We start from the raw sequence: 21388 nt of genomic DNA on the forward strand, positions 1-21388 counted from the left end.
AATACTGACTAATCTATAGTGTTCACTTTAGGTTTATGTCTCTTCCAGTTTTAAATCTATGACTGGATCTTGTACATGTCTACATCTCAGATTCTTCAAATCTGATCATTTAACCAGCTTCACAGATATTTGTTAGAGGAAAAAACTTTTGATTACTTAAGTATTTTACCAGCTCACCAAATTATCAGCAACGGAATGGCTAAACAAATAGTTAAAAAAATAATTCAGATGAAAATACCCTAAAAAAAATAATAGCAAAACTATGAGATGCATTTCTGAGCTCTCATTTGTCGACTATCTGATTTCTGTTAGGCCCTAGGTCTACACTAATTTTCATGGGTTCATTAATGTGCATTACACAAAAAACACTACTTACAGGATCCAATTTTAAGACTTCATAAGGGTTGTATTCTTGATACTCTCTGTCTGTTTTGGAAACTTTGTATGCAAGGAATAAAAACAATGCCCACCCTGCAAGCAGAATTATTTTCCTGTTTGGGGGGAAAAAAATGAGTATTATGTAAACAGATTTGTATACTTTGATTTGTTTGAAAACTGCCAAAAAAAAAACAAGATGATCAAAACAACAAATACAAAATTTGATTCACAATTTAACAAAATTATGCCACAACATTTAACACAACATAAAAATATCTAATAGACTTATCCCATGTTGGCAAAGACATGGCACACATGCCTCTGGCATGCCACAGGGAATAGCTCTGTTCCCCCTCTCCACAATGCCTGAGGACATTTTTCACATGCTCTGCCTCTCTGCCCAGCAGCCAAATGAGAGCACTTCCTCTCTCCACTTTCAGGAGTAATGCAGGGAGCTCACAGTTTGTAGGTATAATATGGGGACACGATCTCTAAAAGTTTCTGGACTAATCCATTTACATCTTTTACTGAAAATAAAAGTAAGGTGCACACTTGGGTGTGTTAGTTTACATTGGAAACTTGGAAAATTTAACAGAACAGTTCTGCACTGGGTAGTGAGACAAGGACCAAAAAAAAAAAAAGCAGCAGGGTCTTTCCTAAAACATGTTCACAAAATATTTCTTAAAGATTTCCCACACTTGGTCTCTGCATTAAGAATGGGGAAAAAAAGACAAACTGGGAACTACAATGACTAATTTTTAATTTTTAATAACTATTCTAGGACCAAAGAAACTTTCAGATTCGTGATAGTTTTTTAAACTACCTAAGCTAGTATACTCATCTACCTTTTCACTAAAGCTAAATAGCTTCTAAGCTTTTAAAGTGAATCAGAAATTCTTAAGAGTTCTCAGTAAAATAAATTATATATAAAGAAAATAACTAAAGACTAATTTAAGCCTAAATTTCATCAAGTATCAACTTAAATACCAACAGGTAGCAGAAAAGGGGAATAAAAATGATTTACATAAATGTCTCATCATAATCTTTATTAAACCATATATTTTAAAGTTTACATTTAAAATGCTACAAGCAATTTTTAAACTACTCATAACACAAGATTAATTCTACCTTTTACATTAAATATAAATATATTTGAGGTCTAAAATAGACAAAGTTAATCCTTTACAAATTGTAAGAAAAAAACACTGAACTTTTTGAGGTTTGATTTTTGTTGTAGTTGTTACTGTTAACACAAGACTGGCAAACTTGGGAAGGCACCTCACAAATGAGAAGGAAGGCATTTCTCCATCTTCTCATATATTTAAAGAAAATGAAAATTTTAAATAAAAATACCTAAGGATACTAAAATCAAAATGTTTTAATTAAACCTATTTGGTTTTTTAAAAAAACTCTTAATTATCGAGCTATAATATTGCCCCAGGATCTGATTATCTTTATCACAGTACTTCTTTAAAAAGTACTATTGAGAATTGGATCTTAATCAATGATACATGTAAAACCCAGTGGAATTGTGCATCGGCTACAGGGGTTTGAGGGAGAGGGAAAGAACGTGCAATATGTAACTATGGGAAAATATTCAAAATAAAGTTAAAATTAAAAAATAAATAAAAAATAAATAGTACTATTGCTAGTGTAAGAGTATGAGAAATTTGTTTTAAAAGACTTACTTAAATGCATCAATAACAGCATAAACAAAGAGGAGGACAAATTTGGTTATGTCCCCCTCACTGGCTTCTCTTCCTCTTTTACTCATAATTATAGGGATTTTGCACAGTTGTTTTCTCAATTTCTCAATATTCTCAATTTCTAGACTCAATTCTCTTTTCTTCCTAACTTGCAGCATATACTCCAGGTTAAGACTCTATGCAAATATATTTCTAATCAAAACTTTTCTTCTAACCTTCAGTCTGACATTTCTAACTGCTTTCTAGACATCTCTACTTCAATATCCCTATCACATAACTCATCAACTCTTTCCCTCAAAATACCACTCCCCAAACTTTCAGAATTTCAGCCTTATAATTTGTATAATAAGGATAATTTTATCTATACTAACTGCATGGTGGTGTTGTTTTGATGCTCAAATGAGACAATATATGTAAAGTATTTCACAAAATTTAAAGTACTATGTCAGGTATTATTAAGCACCTACTTTTGTAAAGAATCCTGTGCTAGGCAATTGGGATACCAAGCTTACATATGAAACAGTCTTTACCCTCATGGAGCTTATTTTAATTGGGGGTGGGGGGGGTGTAAGAAACCACAACAAAAAAAAAAGCAGTACCTATAATATTATAATATATCATTAAATGGCAAACACACTTAGGTTGCAAAAAACAGTTGTGAAAAGTCCAAGGAAGGTTTGTTGCTGACAAGAAGGATCAGGAATATTTAATAGAGGAGGAATATGAATTGAGTTTTAAAGGATGAAAAGGAAATCAACTAAGAAGGCTAGAGAAAAGAGCACAGGAAGCATCATAAACAAAAAGCAATGACACAGAAGGGGGCTTCTTCTAATGATCCTGTTTCCATTGGTAGCACCACCAGCCTCCTAAGCACTCAGGATCAAAATGTCATTTATCTTGGATTCCTCTCTCTCCTTTAAACCTCCATTCTAGCCACCAAGCCATGTCAATCCATTCTCACCACCATCATACTAGTTTCAACACCTGTAACTTTTTTCAAGGGCTATGGACAAGACACTTTCAATTGTTTTCCTATCTGAAGCCTGTGTTCTAGTCCACCCTATGCATCACTGTCCCAATAGTTTTCCTAAAGCACAAAATCTCCCATCTCTCCCCTCTCTAAACTACTCTCCAGTTTCCAAAGTAATATTCAGGTCTGACCTGCTCCACAAAAATTCAGTGGTTCCCCATTTTTGCCTGAAGGATCAATGCAAATTCTACTAGGTATTCAAAGCCTTTCACAGCCTGTTCTCAACTTACTTTTCCAGTCTTATTTTATATATATATATATATGTCACTCCTCTACATAGTCCAGAAAAATTGTCATTCTTTACATACAACACTGCATTTCCCATATCTGTGCCTTTGTCCAGGTTCCCCTCAATGACTGAAATTCACTCCCTCCTCACTCTTAAAAAATTCCTACTTTCTTTCAAAGTTCAGCTCAAACGCCACTTTAAATATGAGGCTTCCCTGTTCCCCTCAACTGTTATGCAATTTTTGTAGCTCCTTATATGTCGTCTTTCCCAACAAAATTTCTTGGTAGCAAAGACTACTTTAGTCTTTGTATTCCCAGTAATCTACATAGTGCCTCACATATAGTAGATATTTCATGAATGCTTATTGATTGATTTATCTACTACTTACTGAATAAAGTCCAAATTCTTAGCACAGTATTAAAGGCACTTTAAAAGGTCTGATTCCAATCTATTTTTCCAAATCCACTTCCCTCTACTCTAACCCAACTGCACTACTAGACTTACCCAATATTCTATACTTCCAGTGTCTTCTCCTTTGCTCATACCATTTCTTCTGTCTAGAATGTCTTCCTCCCAATTTGAACTTAGTTGAAATTCTACATCTTTCCTTCCAGATATTACTCAATCCCATCTCCCAGGAAGCCTTTCTTGATCCCACCCAGTCATCACAGAAATAAGCTAATCTTTCTCTAAACTTTCACAACTTTATTTGTACCCTTCTTAAAGCCCTTAGAACATTTTGCCTTTTTAAATATTTACATACAAAAATGTTTAATCTTCCAAGAGCAGGAATTCAATTTTTTTCTCAGCACAGTGCCTTGCATTTATTAGGCACTCAAATACTTTCTGAATGAAGAATCAATACTTACTTTATTGTGGGAATTACATTTGGCTGGGGTTTTAATAACCGTAAACGATACCATAAACATCTTCCATATACTTTTCTGATATTTTTTAATCGTGTTTGCTCTGTCAAAACGGGAAAAAAAAAAAGAGAAGAGACAGTTAACCTCTTATTTCATAGCAAAGGTAAAAGTAGTTAACTATGTTAATCTTTATACTATGTTGGGACATACAAATTTTGTGATTTAAATTACTTTTTTTAAAAGATCAGAGTATAATTTAAGATTTCTGCTACTGCAATCAGAATAAAGGATGTTTTGTAAATTAAAAATCTGAATAACATGAAAAATCATCTAAACATATTTTTTCTATGAATCTTGAAACAGAAATAGTTGTTCTAACTGAAATACAAGAGAAAATAGATTATCTAACATTGGCCTCCATCCCAAAAGGTTACAGTTGTAAGGCCAATTGTTTCCAAAAAGAATAATTTCCTATTTCCTCTTTAATTGTGAGATAATAAAAGGCATTAAATATATCAAAGCAAAATTAAGATTCAACAAGAGATTTGCTAAAGGCAGCATTAAATGGCAGCAGTGTCTTTAGAGTCAGGAAGACCTAATTCAATCATTAAACACTAACTAGACGTGTAACCCTAGACAAGCTACTTAACTTCTGTTTGCCTCAATTTCTTCATTTGTAAAATGGGGATAATAACAGCATCTACCTCCTAGAATTGTTGTAATTTTAAAATGAGATATTTGTAAAACATTCTACAAATCTTGTAGTATACAAATGTTAGCTATTATTAATATTACCACCAATAAATCTGATGAACTGTCTTCAAAAGTGAAAAATGGAAAAAAAAAAAAAAAAAAAGGTTTATCAGGCCTTCTGGACTTAAACACTCTCAAACACATTGATCAGTTTTTTCAAATTTATACTGGAAATTGGAGCTATTTTGAAACTTTAAAGGAAGTAAAAGTAAGGTTAAATCTAATTAAGATTACCAAAACTATATACTTTATATATACATGTGTATAGATACATCTACATATTTCAATTACATAATTTGACATGTTTGTATGTGTATATACACACATGTAAACCTAGAGACATCTACCACCTGCCAAACCACAAATAAGTCTTTAAGAAAATTTGAAAAAAAAAACCACAATTTTATTCTTACTTTAGAATTTGACTAAAGTAGAAATGAATATTATATAGTATAATTAATATGGTAATATTAATTAGCTTAAATATTGTAAAAGGCAGCATAGCTAGTGGAAAGAGAAAAGAATTTGAAATAAGGAAACCTGGATTCAATTTCTGTCTCAGATATTTCCTAGATGTCCCCTTTCCTCCCCTCAATATTTCTAATACCTTACAAAGTTGTTGTAAGGAAAACACTTTGCAAATAGTAAGTTTGTGTGCTTACTACAAAAGTATATATTTTTTAAATCTACATTAGTATGCTGAAGTTGGATTCATGAGTCTCCAGAGTTCAAATGCTGGCTCTGCACTATTATCCTAAACAAATATTCACTAGGATCACAGAATTTAAAGCCAGAGGAATCTTCTCATAGACTGCTTTCACATTCTGATAAAACCTATGAAACCCTACTGAATAATATTTTAAATACATAAAAAGTACATAATATTATAAAGGAAATCAATTAGCCTGAAATATAGTTATCAAAGTATTTTTTAAAACAAGTTCACAAACCCCAGGTTCTAAGAACCCAGGGTAATCTAGTCTGACCCTCTTATTTTATAAATGAGTAAACTAGCGTCCACAAAGACTATAACTTCCTCACAGACATACAGGTATTAAGTGGGAGAACTATGATTCAAAACCTCCGGTCTTCTGACTTTGAATCCAGGGTTCACAGTAATTTTCAAAGACTTCAAAGGAAAGAGAACACTCCAAAGCACTATAGCCTAATGTTCAAGTCATCCAAAAGTCATTCCACTAAGATTTCCTATCTCAAAATAAAACAATCTTTTCCATCAAGATCTGTATGAACTGGGCAATCCACCTTAAGCTAGAAGAACAGTAATTAGCCATTATTAAAAGTGTCCACATCTCAAGTTTAAAGGCTTATAGCCCTTGAAGTCAAATATAACTATATTATATTTTTAAATACTTCAGAGTTGGACAGCAAAATGGAAAGAAAAATGGGCTTTAAATTAAGATAATGCCGATTCCATTGGAAGTTCAAAAAGAAACAAAGGCTAAGGTCTAGAGAAAGAATTTCAGAAGTCATATAGTCCAACCTCATTTTGCTTGTACTATTAACTATGTAATTTAATTTTTCTGTGCCTCAGAAATATTATCTGTACTTAGCTCAAATACATCAATATTATGAATATTAAGAACCCACTGTGAATTGGGCAGTGTACACACTCAGAAAACAAACATAAAAGACAACCTATACTACCTTGTAGTAAAGTACCAAATGAGCAGATAAATTAATATTCACTGGGATGATCAAAGATTTCATTTGACAGTTAAAACTTCACCCAAGCCATGAAGGATAAGAGAGCTACAAAAGGAACAGTAGTTAGAAAAGTCTGGATAGATTAAGTGTACAAAAGAGTAGTAGAGTGTAAAAAGAAGGCTAAAGAAGTGAAGACCAGACCATATTGATTAAGCAAGCAACAAGCATTTATTACATGTCCACTATGTTGTCAGGTACTATGCTAGGCACTAGATATAAAGAGAAAACTGAAACAGTTCGTATTCTCAAGGAACTTACATTCTATCACAGAAAATAAGTATGTATCTATCTATATACCCACAGATAAAATATACACAGGGTAAATGTGGGCAGGGGGCACACATGCAGCAGGACAGATATAAAAAAATAGAAGGTAATATTGAATTGAGCTCTGATAAAATTAAGAATTTTAAGAGATTGAGATGAGAAACATACATTCAAGGCATGGAGAATAGCCAGTACAATTACAGACTGAAGATTGCTATATGTAAGTGGAAATTAAGAAGTCCAGTTTGGATGGACCGCAGAATGTATAAAAGGGAGTAATATAAAACAAGACTGGAAAGGTAAGTTGTAAAGGGTTTTAAATACCAACAGGGGAATTTATGTTTCATACTAGAGATAACAAGGAATCAATGGATTTTAAGATGGCTCTAAACTTCAGGTTGAGAAATATTTGGAAGTATATGCTAGAATTTGCACAGAGGCTACTTTGTTATGATTACCAACTAGTAGTTTATAAATTTTTAGACCTAGTAAATTTCTAGTTAAGCCTTAATCATTACTTTATTTTATCTATAAATTGGAAAGCTAATATTTTGCTTCCACAGAGTAGAAGAAAGAAGGGGAAGGGTAAAAAGCCCCCCGGGCACCTATTGTATACTTATATAAACAAAAAAGAAGCAGATTGGTATACAGAAAAGAACAGTGAACTCATTAGTGGACTTTTGAATTCCAACTCTTTCTTACATATATCTGTATGACCATGGGCAAGCCACTTCCAATCAGTATCAATTTCCTTAACTGTAAAATAAGAATAAGAACATTCATTCTTACAAAATCCTTATGAAGTATTTGTAAACTCTCCACTCACACTGTTGTCACTCTAATTCAAGCCTTCATCACCTTTCACAGGGACTACTCCAACAGCCTCCTATTTGGATTCCCTATCTAAAGTCTCTCTCCACTCTAATTTATTCTACATAAAAAATGAATTTATTTACATAATTATTACAAAAGCATAGATCTAATTATGTTACATGTGCACATACCTCTCCCCTTATTCCTCTGACCCCACTCCCTACCCACCCTCAATAAATCCCAGTGCCTCCTTGCTACTTCTAGAATCAAATAAATTAATATTCTTATTCCTGGAATTTATTCCTCACAATATTTCAAGCCTAGCCCCCCTTTTAGCTCTCCATTTTTGTTACAAATTACTCCCCTCTGGGGGTCCATCTATCCTTCCATCTCAGTGCTTTTATACTAACTATCCCCTGTGCCTGGACTGTTCTCTCTCCTCATCAACAACTTTTGAAATCCCATTTCCTTAAGACTGTGCTTGAGTGTGGATACCTCTCTATATGAAGTCTTTCCTGAGCAAATATTTTATACGCTACATGTATTTTATAAATTTACATGATAAACCTTAAAAGTCAGAAATTGGCTCCTTTTTTCTTTAAATTCCCATAAACTAGTACAGTCCCTGGTACACAAGTGCCACTTTCTTACAACCCTAGGTGAACAGTAGGTAACTTTCTTTTTATTGTCCCACTCTTTTCCCTCTGTTTAAATATATAATACTTCCTATTCCTGGGAAATTCTAAAATGCCAACTAGCCTCTTACCCTGTATTATTATTCTATTGAACACACTCATTTTGCTAATAGAATACAAATAAAATCCCAACCAATTTTCAAACCTGAATTCCATAACACATTTTAAATATAATGCTGTCTTCACAAGCAATATATGTAAAATAGCAACGGTTTCCTCTGTCATATATACACTGCCTCTAGGTAAATATCTGAAGCATAAAATGAGAAATATTAAATAAAAGTTAAGATTCTACCCCAAAGAAAACTAAAATATTTCTACAGGGAAGAAAAAACTGAGAGATTCAACAGAACAAATAAGGAGCTTTATAACTGCCAACAACATTTCTGAGAACTAAAGCACCTATGACAAAAGTAAGGTTGTGATTATAAGGATTTAGTATCCCAAGATGGAAATTCCACTTTACTCACTGGGCCATCACTATTATATGTATCAGTACTAACTAGCCATCTTTCTTACCAGGATTTTCTTACTAAATTACCTTAGCCATGGTTTTCTTACCAAATTACTTTCAATTAAACCACTGATACCTTTATTATAAAAAACTATCATTACCCAAAAAATTTTTGTTAAACATTTAATGTGTGTGGAACATTATCTTAAGTATTTCCTTTTATCCTAAACCTTTCTGATACTGGATAAACTTTCACTCATATCAGGAAATTAATGGTTACAGTGGGAGAGCCTGGAATAACTTATGGCTCCCATAGTTACTTCCAAATTCTCCTTCTACCACTTTTTCTCATCAGCCTCTCCTCTCTTGAGGTTAATGCTATTCAAATTTATGGACTAATCTTAGATACTGGTATTATAAGTTAACTCCCAGAATATTGTCCTTCCTTAATTAGTCAAAGCATAAATTCAAAAGTGTCACCACCTTAACTCTGGCCATCTTATCTAGGGAACTTCAATATATAAACTGTTCCCTGAAATACCCTCATTTTCCAGTTTCCCAATCTATTCCATTCCTATAACCTACCACTCAATTCCAGATCAGCTCTAAAGAGATGGTCATATCCTACATCTTGCTCACTCAGAAAAGTTCCATATTCATGAATACCAAAATTCTTTTATCTCATAATTCTTTTATTCTAATTTCCCCACAGCCTAATAACAGTCCCAATCTTGTTCTTCATCATAACAATGGTCTCTAATCTCTCCATCTTTCAGTTCTCTCCCAGGCCATCATCCCTATACAGTGAGCCATTCTCATCTCTTTCCCTAGTTTAACACCCAGGTAAGCGAAACTCTACATTATCCAACATGGCTGGAGAAAATCATGAAATTATGCTAAGCAAACAATAAACCTCATCTACTTTATTTCACTTAGTCCTCTCACTAAAGCAAAGCAAATCTTTTACACATCTCTGGCCAATTTCATTAACCCACTTGCCACAGTGGCTATTCCATACCTTTTGATCCTTCAAGGCTTCCATAGCACCTTCCCCTTTCACCAGAAACTTGAAGCCATGCAATAAGATCTCCCTCTTCTCCTCCTCCTCCTCTTTTCCCTAGCTCCAATGAAGAGGTGGCCATTCTTGCCAAAGCCAACTCCTCTTCATATGCTCCCTTTTTTTTTTAAACCCTTACCTTCCATCTTAGAATCAATACTGTGTATTGGTTCTAAGGCAGAAGAATAGTAAGGGCTAGGCAGTGGGTGTTAAGTGACTTGCCCAAGGTCACACAGCTGAAAAATGTCTGAGGTCAAATTTGAACATAGGACCTCCTGTCTCTAGGCCTGGCTCTCAATCCACTGAGCCACCTAGCTGCCCCCTTCATTATACTCGACCACATTTCCCCTCCAACTACTCCAGCAAATTGACCCATTATCATCCCCATTTTCTCTTTAATCTTTAATCTCATCCTTTCTACTAGCTTTCCCTATGATCTACAACACACACATGTTTCTCTCAGACTATAACAAAAATCCTCCATTGATCTGACTATTCCTTCTGGATAAACTGCTTGAAAAGCTATATGTGAAGTGCCTCCCTCATCTCTTCCCCTGGGCTTCCTTAAAAATCCCATTTTTTACAAGAAACCTTTTCCAATTTTCCTTAATGTTAGGGCCTTTCATTTGTTGATTATCTTCTACTTATCCAGTATATATCTTCTTTGTACAGAGTTGTTTTCATGTTATCTCTTCCACTAGACTAAATTCCTAGAAGGAGGGGCTGGTTTTTTTTCCTCTTTTTTGTATCCCCAGCACTTAGTACAATGCCTGGCACATGGTAGCTAGCCACTTAATAATGCTTATTCACTTGACCCCACTTCCCTCTCCTCTCTCTCTTCTAAACTCTCTACAAATTGGCTTCTTGCCTCATCATACAACTGCAATAACTCTCTCCAAAGTTATCAATGTGATAACATAACTGACAAATCTATAAGTTTTTTTTTTTCTCAAGCTTCATCTTTTTTATTCGAATACCATTAATCACCGCTCCTCATATATATACTCTCTCCTCTCTAGTTTTTCAAGACATTGATATTGCCTGGTCTTTTCTGATGTCTCCTTCCCTGGATCTTCATCCAAGAGATGCCACTAATTCTGGACCTTTATTTTCTCCCTGTATAGTCCAGCCTTTTTATCAGCTCCCACAGGTTCAATTCCCAGATATGTGTATATGACTTAATCTCTCTACTAAACTACTTCTGCATCATTCACCAGCTGCCTTTTAAATCAGTACTATAAAATGGCTGTCCCTTTTGAGAAGATAGTCCTCTCAAACTCAAAATGTCCAAAACAGAATATCTGGTTTTTTCCTGCAAAATTTCCCCCTACACCAGCTTTCCAAATACTCTCAAGGGAACAACTTCCCAGTTGCCCAGATTCAAAAACGCTGTGTCTTCCTTTACTCTCGCTTGCATTAAGCTCACATAGCTAATCTGTTATCAAGTCTTATCATCTCTACCTTTACAATATGTGTGTCTTCTTTCTATACACAAAGGCCACATGAAGATGACTTAATAAAGGATCTCATTAACTTGAACTAGATTATTATAATGGTTTCCCTACTTCAGATCTCTCCTCACTCTTATTAATCCTCCACTCATCTGCCAAAGTATTTTCCTAAACAGCTCTAAGTCACTACCAATCCTCTCCAACTACAAACTCCAATAACTCCCTATTTCTTCCAGGATCAAATATAAAATGATACTTGTCATTTAAAACCCTCACAATTTGGCTTCTTCCTACCTTTCTAGTTTTCTTGCACTCTATGATTCAACCTACTTTTTTTTGTTCCTCATACACAACACTCTTATCTCCCAAATTAGATAAATGTCATGACATCTAAGTACAGTTTAGATGAAAATATAAATCTGGAAATAAGGAAAGATTAATGCTGGATATGCACATTTGAAAGTCCTCTGATTAGAGAAGTTACTTAAGGTCCTGGGATAATATAAGCTTGCAAAAAGAAAGAGAACAAATGAAGGCAGATTCTCAAGGCACATCTGCAAGAGATGAGAAAGGAAACTCAAAGAATTAGAAAGAATGTGATAGTTCTTGAAAGTTAAAGGAAGAAGAAATATTTAGATAGCAGGGATGGTCAAGTTTTTCAGTGAAGGAAATTTGGTTAAAATCAAGAAAGATTATACTGAATAAAAAAGTAAGGAGGACATTGGCCATGAATGTAATTGGCTGAAGGCTTTTTTTAGCATTTGTAAATATACTCATATTTGTGGGCAGATGTGGAGTAAAAAGGAAAGAAACTATGGGCTGATTACTGTTACAGCTATCTAAAAAGAAAGAGATGAGAAGCACTTAGCATTGAATAGGGATAGCTCTTGCTCTGCAACAAGAAAGAAGAACTCATAACAGAAGTTTTGAAGGAGGAAGCAGAAAATGCTTCCAATACCATTGAGAAGACAGAGGACAAGTCATCATCAATTAGAGAGGCAGGTAGGGAAAATTGATAAAAAAGGAAAAGGTACTGGACAGTTGCTCTGGGCAACGAAATAAAAGTTCAGTAAGATTAGAGCAAAAGTACTATTAACAAAAAGGATCCAGCAGAGATGACACATCATAAATTTCCTGTGAATGAAAACAGTTCTACTTTGAAACTTTCTTCAGGGATACTCAGTAGCCCAAGAGTAATAATAGAAAAGAAATTTGATGATGGAGTAACTGGGATAAACCAACTTTATATACTTTGAAAGAAGGAAAGGTTTAGAAACAGCAATTAACATAATTATTGTTTATGATACTATGATGAAACCAATCATTTTATTTTCTGGTCTGTATTTTCTTTTGTTCTAAGCACTTCTCTCACTTTAAGAATACTTCTCCTTCTATCTAAGTAAGTTCCTAAAGGACTGCAAATAAGTGAACTTATTCCTACAAAATCTTTGACCCAGGACCAGGTCTGAAAGAACAGATGGGAGGAGATGGGGGCAAAAGTTTTCTTTTTGACAAAAGCATGATTGGTGTAATTATGTAGTACAGTGTGAATAGAGTGCTAGGCCTAGAGTCAGGAGGACCTGAATTCAAATCTGTATTCAGACACTTCCTAGCTGTGTGTGACCCTGGGAAAGTCATTTAACCCTAAGTGTCTAGCCCTCACTACTCTTCTGCCTTAGAATCAATACTCAGTAAGACATAAGGTAAGGGTTTCTTTAAAAAAAAAAAAAGAAAAGAAAAGAAAAGAAAAGAAAAGAAAAGAAAAGAAAAGAAAAGAAAAGGAAAGGAAAAGTTATGATTGAAGGGAAATAAACCTTTATTGTTTATAACTCCCAGTAATAAGACAAGAGCTAAATAAATACCTCATATGACAGTAAATTTCATATGGTATATTTAAATTTCTGTTCATTTCTTTTTCCCCTTCAAAGACTTCAAATTTGCAGATTTGTCAGTGAAAAGATATTTATTATTCTCCCATGGCAGAGTGCTATGGAGAATTTTTTTAAAAGATAATACAATGTAGTAGAAAATAAGCACTAGATTAAAATTATCAAAAATATCTGCTACTAACTAGTTTTATGTACTTGAGAAAACTGATTAACTTTTCTGGGCCTCAGTTTATTAATCAATAGACGGAAGAGATTGGATTAGACAGTGATGGGCAAACTATGGCCCACGGGCCAGACGCTGAAATGTTCTATCCGGCTGCACATTATTCCTAATCTGACAAATACAATGAGTAGGATCCAATACAATGAAACTTTGAAAGAGTTGCCTTAGAAACAGACTGACAGATGAGCATTTCCTTTCCTTTGGCCCCCTCTTTAAAAAGTTTGCCCATCACTGAACTAGACCATTAACTATAGTACTATCTAGCTCTAAAATCATATTTCTTTAAGTACAGACAAGAACTCCATGATTTTCTCTAGGAAAGAATATGTAAGCATAAGAAATGGTTGCTAAAGTGATCCCAAGAACACAAGTCACTATTGTTTTGTTTTGTTTTTTACTGTAAAGAATACAACCTTTAATCAATAGGGGTTCCCAACCTTTTAGTTAGTCTCCATATCCTTTGGCTTACAATATACCTTCCCATACCCTCAAATCAATACAAAAGAGAGTAAATCTAAGTTTACCACCTATATGTAATAAGAAATAAAATAGATTAATTTTTTAAATTAATTTGTCAAAAAGAAAACTATTCAATATTTAACATTTTCAGTATCACAGTTATTAAATGCTTATTAGAACATAGTTAAATAAATTAGTACAATCTTCGATTTTGTTCCTTGTCAACCAATTCTTGGTATAATGTTGCAAAGAAATAACATATGATATGTTTAGTCTCTAGTTTGTCTATTACTTTGGATGACAGTAACAGGACAGGGAATCTTGATTCACAGAAGTTATTATGAACAGAATTAAAACTTTGTGAGCATATTTAATAAGAATAAATGTTTCTCCAAGAGTATACCAAAATTTTTGTAACTTTAATGACTAGAAATAAATTAGCTCATCTTTCATTGGATCATTTTTGCTCATTTCTTCTACTTCAACAAGAAAAGGATTTCATGTTCCAAATATTACCAATATCCCTTGACAAACTCTTCATATCACCTTCAGGTAACACACAATTAAGAACCTCTGGTTATTACAATACTCCCACAATAAGAAATTAGTGCTCCTACTGTTATAAAAAATACCTGATGTTAAATAAATATATATGATGAAATTACATATATGTGTAAATATATGTAAATAAAATATATATGATGTTAATGAGGAGCTGAAGCTGTGTGTGTGTGGGTAATGCCTAAGTGTAACACTTAATTTGTGATAGTGAAACACAAAGGGCCCACAAAATGTTAGTAATGAATCTGCTAAACTCAATTTCAGAATAACAGTGTTCCAGATTGTCAGCTAAAATGAATAATCTGTGGTTGGAACTACACAGATACTTCTAACTAAACAATCTGGCCCTGTAAGGAATAACAGTATAGTCTGACTGCGAATTAGATTTTGTTTGATTGATATTACTCTCCTTTCCCTCAAAAGTCCCCAGGATATTCTCACTAAGCCTTAAAATAACAGTAACACAAGTTTAGGTAAGTTTCAAAGATTTAATGCTACTAGGCTTAGGAGGGAAGCAGGGGATCAATTGAGGAAGGAGGGAAACAGGAGATTCTTAATTTAAGTTAAATGATGAAAGATGGTACTTGAAGGAGTGATCAGGCTTGTCAAAAATCAATTGCTGGCAGCCAGTTGCCAGCCTGGCAGGGCCAGACAGAGTTCAACCAAAATCAAGTTGTTCAGCTGAGAGATGTTGTTGCTTGCTGTTGAAGTATGAATTAGGAACAAATTGTTTGGTACAAAGGTATCGCAGGATCTGAGCCTGTAAGTTGGTTAATGCAGGTTGCTAGCAATTCAAGTTGACCTAAGGCCTACCTAAACCAACCTCCTGCTCCCATAGCCAATCTCCAGACTGAGATGAGATTTCAGTTCAAATACTGTCTTATATACCTGAGCTACTAACTGTCTTGGCACATGGCACCTCCTGCCAGTCTCAGCTCATTCTATGTTCTAAATAGATTGTTCATCATCTTGCTCTCCATGTTGATTTGCAAAATATCATTACAATTATGCTGCTTTTGGTTTTGATGGTTTTCAAGCTGAAAACCTTCGGAGGTTCATCTTCTAAACTGAAGTCTACACTATACTATTCTAACTATGTATCTTACCCCACTATCTATAATCCTCAAAATAATAAACTTCTTATCTATGCTATTTCCTAAACTATCTATTCTTTCCTATGCTAAAGACAAGGGATTGGGAAATTTTAACTAGGAAAGACTTAGGATTTGAATACAAATGGTAAACAAATCTGAATATGCTCATACAATCAACAATGTAAATTTGTAACACAAAATATAGTAACTTTTAAACTTTGTAACTTTCTTAACTTGCTCTATGGTAATACATAAATATAACAAATTATCTAAGAAGACTTCTATTAATACTTAACTTTTAAACAAACATTCATATCAACACAATAATTTCTAACAATCTTAATTCCTATATCACCTATGTTATCATTAGTGTTTGTTAGTATATAAGTAAATCTCTATCTTATATTAGAATGTTAATCTATTAGTAATAAGATGTTACTATGACTATCTCTTATATAACATGTACAAGTCTATCTAAATAAACTTATACTATTATTTTCTGTCCCTATGCTGTCTGTCTTCCATGTAAAAATCCCTGACTATACTGTCCCTGTGGTTAGTAGGACTTATCACTATGGGTTAGTATCAAGTATACTGCATAAGTACAAGGTTTCTTTATGTGAAGGTCTAACAATGAGAGTAAATCAAACACTGTTAACCAGATCAAGGAACAAAGTTCTCTTTTGCCATGGTTAAAGTACTCTTACTCTAACTATTTACAATATATTTACAATATGTACATGTGAAGTAAAGTTAAATGTCTATCTGTTGGACATCTGACCTAACATGTTCTATACTGTTATATACTCACATTTCCTTTAGAATTCTTTTGTCAATCAGCTATGGAATGTTGCATGTAATCTATTGTGTGGAAGCATCGATTTATGATCTGATTAGTGTCTGGTTGTGTTAACCTTGTACACTTCAAACCTAAACTTGTACAGTTGATCATGATGTTGTACTTCTGTGGTGATGTTGTCCAAGTCATCTAGATGTTGTTCATAGTTCAGTGCTTTTGTGTAGTCCTTTTGCATTGTCCTTTGTGATGTCCTTGTGATGTCTTTTCGATGTTCCAGGATCTCTTCTGTTTTTCATCTGTACAGCTTTCCTCGTCTTGACTGTTGTCTAGCTTGACTGAAGAACTTGTCCCCTTCTTTTTTCTGGATCTGCCATGTGCTATTGTGTTGCATTGTGTTGTGTTAAAAAAATTTTGTGTTGTCACATAAAATTTTCTGATTTTTTTTGGAAAGTTATTACTATTGCTGTTGTAGTCTACTGTTTTTTACTTGCTACCTATGTTTATTCATCAATATCACTGCTTTGCTCTATTGCACTTCAAATTTCTGACTGCTATTATTCTATGGCTGGGTCTGTTTGCTGAGGCAATTCTCTGGATGACTTAACGTAACATGAAACCAAGGATGTCTGCTTTTTACTTTGACAGCTGTAGGGGTCACTAAAATACTTTCATAGGGTCCATGCCATTTAGGTTCCATGATTGACTTTCTGGTAAAGTTTCTGACATATACTGTGTCTCCGGGTTTATAACTGTGCAAATTAAAATCAAGTGGTATTCTTTGCTGGATCAAGGCTAATCTGTGTAACTCATCTAGCCTTTCTTTTAACAGCTTGATATATTCATAGAGTTTACACTCCACTCCCAGAAGTGATAGATAGTCTGTCTCTTGAGGCATCTTGCCTTGCCAAGATAATTGACCATATAGTAATTCAAAAGGTGATAAATAAGTGATACTATTTGGCTGGCTTCTGATGTGAAATAAAGTCATTGGTAAAAACATCTGGCCATTTCAAGTGTGTTTCGGCACAGAGTTTCCCAATCAGTTTTGAAATGTCTATTCACTCTCTCTATGTGGCCTAACAACTGGGGCTGATAGATGGAATATAAATGTCTTTTTATTCCTAAAACCTGATAAATTTGCTTTAAAATACAATGAGCAGAATGACTTCCCAAATCTGATGAAATAATAGCAGGGATGGAGAACCTTGGTATAATTTCTCTCAGAAGGATCTTGACTACGAAAGCTGCATTATTACATCTAGCTGGGAATGCTTCTGGCCATTTGGTCAGTCTATCTACAATCACCAGTGCATACCAATACCGTTGGCATTTAGGCATGGTAATATAATCAATCTTCAAGCATTCAAAAGGAGTATATGCAAGTTGTTTTCCTCCCAGGCTTCTGACTTTTGTAATGCTTTGACTGAATTGCATGCAGATGTTGCATTTTTGACAGACTCTTATTGCTGTTGTGGTTATTCCTATTGCAATCCAGTGTTTTTTTTTTTCCACAGAATCCACTAGGGCTAAAGTCCCATAATGCCCTTTGTTGTGTAAAGCATTGCATAAAGTGTAGAACAGAGTTTTTGGCAGAAATGGTTTGCCACAAGGTGATATCTACACTCCATTCACTAGATCTGCTCCAAGATGTTCTTTCCATTGCTTCACTTCCTTTGGAGAATATGCATTTTGTAATTCACTTTCATCCACTAAGGATATGTTCAGTACTGACAACGGTCCAAATCTAGCTCCGAATTTCACAGTAATATCCACCCGTGGTTGCCTAACTGCACCGTTCCTACTAATCTTTGATGAGCTTTGCAATGAATTACAGACACTTTTGCTGGTAGTTGTATAGCTTGCAATGGGTCACTTATTAAATTTCCCTAGGCTACTGCCTTCCCTTTTGAAGTTACAAAACCACAGTTTTTCCAGATTTTTCCTGAAGAATGAACTACTCCAAATGCATATTTCAAATCTGTAAAAATGTTAACTCATCTATCTTTTGCATTTTCTGGAGCAAGCTTGTTAATCCTAGGAGTTCTGCACCTTGTGCACTGATTTTCAGTGATAAGGCTGTAAACCATAAGTGTCACAACTGCAGCCCCAGTGTACCTTCTTCCATTTACCATGTAGGATGAGCCATCAGTGTACAGATTCAAATCAGCATCAACTAGGAGAACATCTGATAAATCCTCTCTAGTCTTCTGCACAACTTGCAAAGTCTCACTGCAATCATGAAGACTTTCACCACCTAATGGTAAATCTAGAATTAGAGTAGCTGGATTGATGTTTTTACACCAGTGGAAAGATAAGTTCTCATTAGTTAACAATATTGCTTGATACTGAGAGCCATTGCAATGTGAAAGCCTGAAGATTAGTATTCCTCAACATTGTTTGTATTTGGTGTGGGGAATATAATCTGAGCTCTCCTCCCAATATCAAGTTAGAGGACTTTTGAACCATAATGGCTGCTGTGGCAACAGCTAGGCAATTCCTTGGATTACTGGGTCTAAAGTAGAACTGTAAAAGGCTACTGGTCTTAGACTATCCCCTAGAGTTTGCATAAGCACCCCACAAGCGATTCCATTATCTTCATGAATGAACAGGTAGAAAGGTTTTTCATGGTTAGGGATCTGTAAGGCTAGTGATGACAAAACTGCAGCCTTAAGTTTTTCTATAGCATGCTTATTTTGTTTGAGTTTCAATGGTTCTGTGACATTGTTCCTGGTTAGCTCTGTTAATGGTTTGGTGATTATAGCATAGCCAGGGATCCACTGCCTACAGAAACTCATCATGTCTATAATTGCTCCAAGTTGTTTCTTCGTCTTAGGCAAACTCAACTTTTGGATGTCAGTAATCCTCTTTTGGGATATCTTCCTGGTGCCTTCTAAGATGAATCCTAAATATTCTACCTTTTTATTAACCCATTGCAGTTTACTTTTGGACATCTTGTGATCTCTCTTACACAGTTCTTTTTTAGCAAGTGCACACTGTCTCTTTGGCAAATGGATGCTGATGGTGACATTAGCAGGATGTCATCTACATAATGCACCATCTTGCTCTCAATAAAAGTAATAGATTCCAGATCTTTTTGTAATATTTGGCAAAAAATTGTGCCGCTGTCCACAAACCCTTGTGGAAGTCGTGTCCACAGGACATATTTTCCTTCCCAAGTGAAAGCAAAAAGCTTCTGGCTGTCTCTGTGCACAGGGATGGAAAAGTACACTGATCTGAGATCAACCACGGTGAACCATTTTGCTGTGTTTGGTATCCCCGTGATAATCTGAGATGGACTTGGTACTATTACATGTGCCTTCTTTACACAATTGTTGACAGCTCTAAGATCTTGAACCATTTTCCACTGAGTTTTCCCTTCAGAGTCCAGTTTTGGTTTCTTGATTGGCATGATAGGAGTGTTGAACTCTGAGAAGCCATAGACAAGTATGCCATGATCCAGGAGACTTTGGATTATTAGTCTTATATCTTCCACTGCTTCTTTGCTTAGTTTAAATTGAGGAATCCTAGGTAGTGTGCTCCCTTTAATTTCTATTTTCACAGGATCTGCAGATAGGATTCTTCCAACCTCTGTAGAATTCTTTCCCCAGATTTTATTTGGAATTGTGTCAGGAATCTCATAAACATTGTTCTCTTGTTCATACTCAGATTCCTCTTCCAGTTGTTCTCTAGACACAATATTGGGTGATGTTTCAGGGATCTTTTTAGCAAAGGCAGATAGATCTCTCCATTAGGATTACATTAAATAGTAGCTACTGATTTGCATAAAATATCCCTCCCAATTAGGTTCAATGGACACGATGGCATTAATGAGAAGGAATGATCAGGAGAGAGTGGGTCCAATTTTACCATTTTCGCTTTGAATTTTGGTACGGATTGTGATAAATCTGATGCACCACGAACCTTCAAACTCCCTTCATATTTGCACCCCTCTGGCATTGTTTGCAGAACAGAACATGAGACCCTGGTGTCCACCATAGCTTTGTAATAGTTTCCATTGATCATGATGGTGACCAGAGGCTCGTTCTGTTTATTTGCCTTTACAGGTACAAGAGGCATTTGTGATTCCTCCAAAGATAGCATTTGTTCTGGTGTAGACCTTTTCTGCATATCGCTTTCTTCCCGTACCAGGGTGTCATCCTTGTTGTCATTTTTCAGTGTCAGTGCAGAAATGTCCTCATGATTTTCAAAAATCATGTCTGTGGTGTCCCCCTGAAGATCTGTTTTGCAGGAGTTCTGACAGCCTGCTCTGACCCAACTCTCAGGATTCTGAATCGCCATGGTGACTGCCTATGCTCAAGGAATGTTGAGAATGTGGCAGGTCTCAACTTGAAGGTAGAGTGAAGTTTTCAGTTAACTTATCAGCTTTTCTTTCTAAGTCTAGAGAAGTACAAGCTTTCTCTTTGGCAGCTTCTGGTTCAAAGGTAGAGTTTTCACTATACACTGCCTCAGAATCAAGTTTTCTTATCTCTAAGACTTGTTGATAGTTAACTTCTCCTTCACATGTCTGTGAAACTTCTGGCAATTCACTGGAACTCTCTCTGAGTGAGTTACTTTTGTTAACTTCTTTAGCTAACCCACTAGGTGTTAATTTGATCTCATGACTGTCCTTTTCCACATAAAACTGTGGTTTATACTCCTCAGCCTGTGGGTTCAGATTTGAAACTAGGTAACTTTCATTTGTACAGATGTTCCCATGTAACTCTGTTTCAAGCTGAAGGACTACAGAGGTTCCTTTAGAATCCTGGAGACATTTCTTCTCTTCACTGTAGCTACTGGTTTCATTTATTGCTTTTGCAAGGGGTTTTGCTTCTTCTACAGGACACAGTTTGAACTCTTGGGTTACATGTGTAACGAGTGTGTCAACACATGTAAATCCCTTTCTTTGTCTTTATTCAAGGTTGCCTTTTGATTGTAGCTT

The 21388-nt window shown here is 35.0% G+C and overlaps 1 protein-coding gene across 1 annotated transcript in view; it reads right to left on the reverse strand.

The window, feature by feature from the left end:
- The window catches only part of SEC63 (SEC63 homolog, protein translocation regulator), an 89392-nt gene that overhangs the window by 52514 nt on the left and 15490 nt on the right, over window positions 1-21388 (reverse strand). The window contains exons 2-3 of the mRNA XM_044676665.1: window positions 4213-4312; window positions 377-491 (exon numbers count right to left, since the gene is read on the reverse strand). Coding sequence (XP_044532600.1) covers window positions 377-491; window positions 4213-4312 — 215 coding nt within the window. The remainder of the gene's footprint in view (window positions 1-376; window positions 492-4212; window positions 4313-21388) is intronic.

Source organism: Gracilinanus agilis, chromosome 4 (assembly GCF_016433145.1).
Source record: "Gracilinanus agilis isolate LMUSP501 chromosome 4, AgileGrace, whole genome shotgun sequence".
Classification (NCBI taxonomy): domain Eukaryota; kingdom Metazoa; phylum Chordata; class Mammalia; order Didelphimorphia; family Didelphidae; genus Gracilinanus; species Gracilinanus agilis.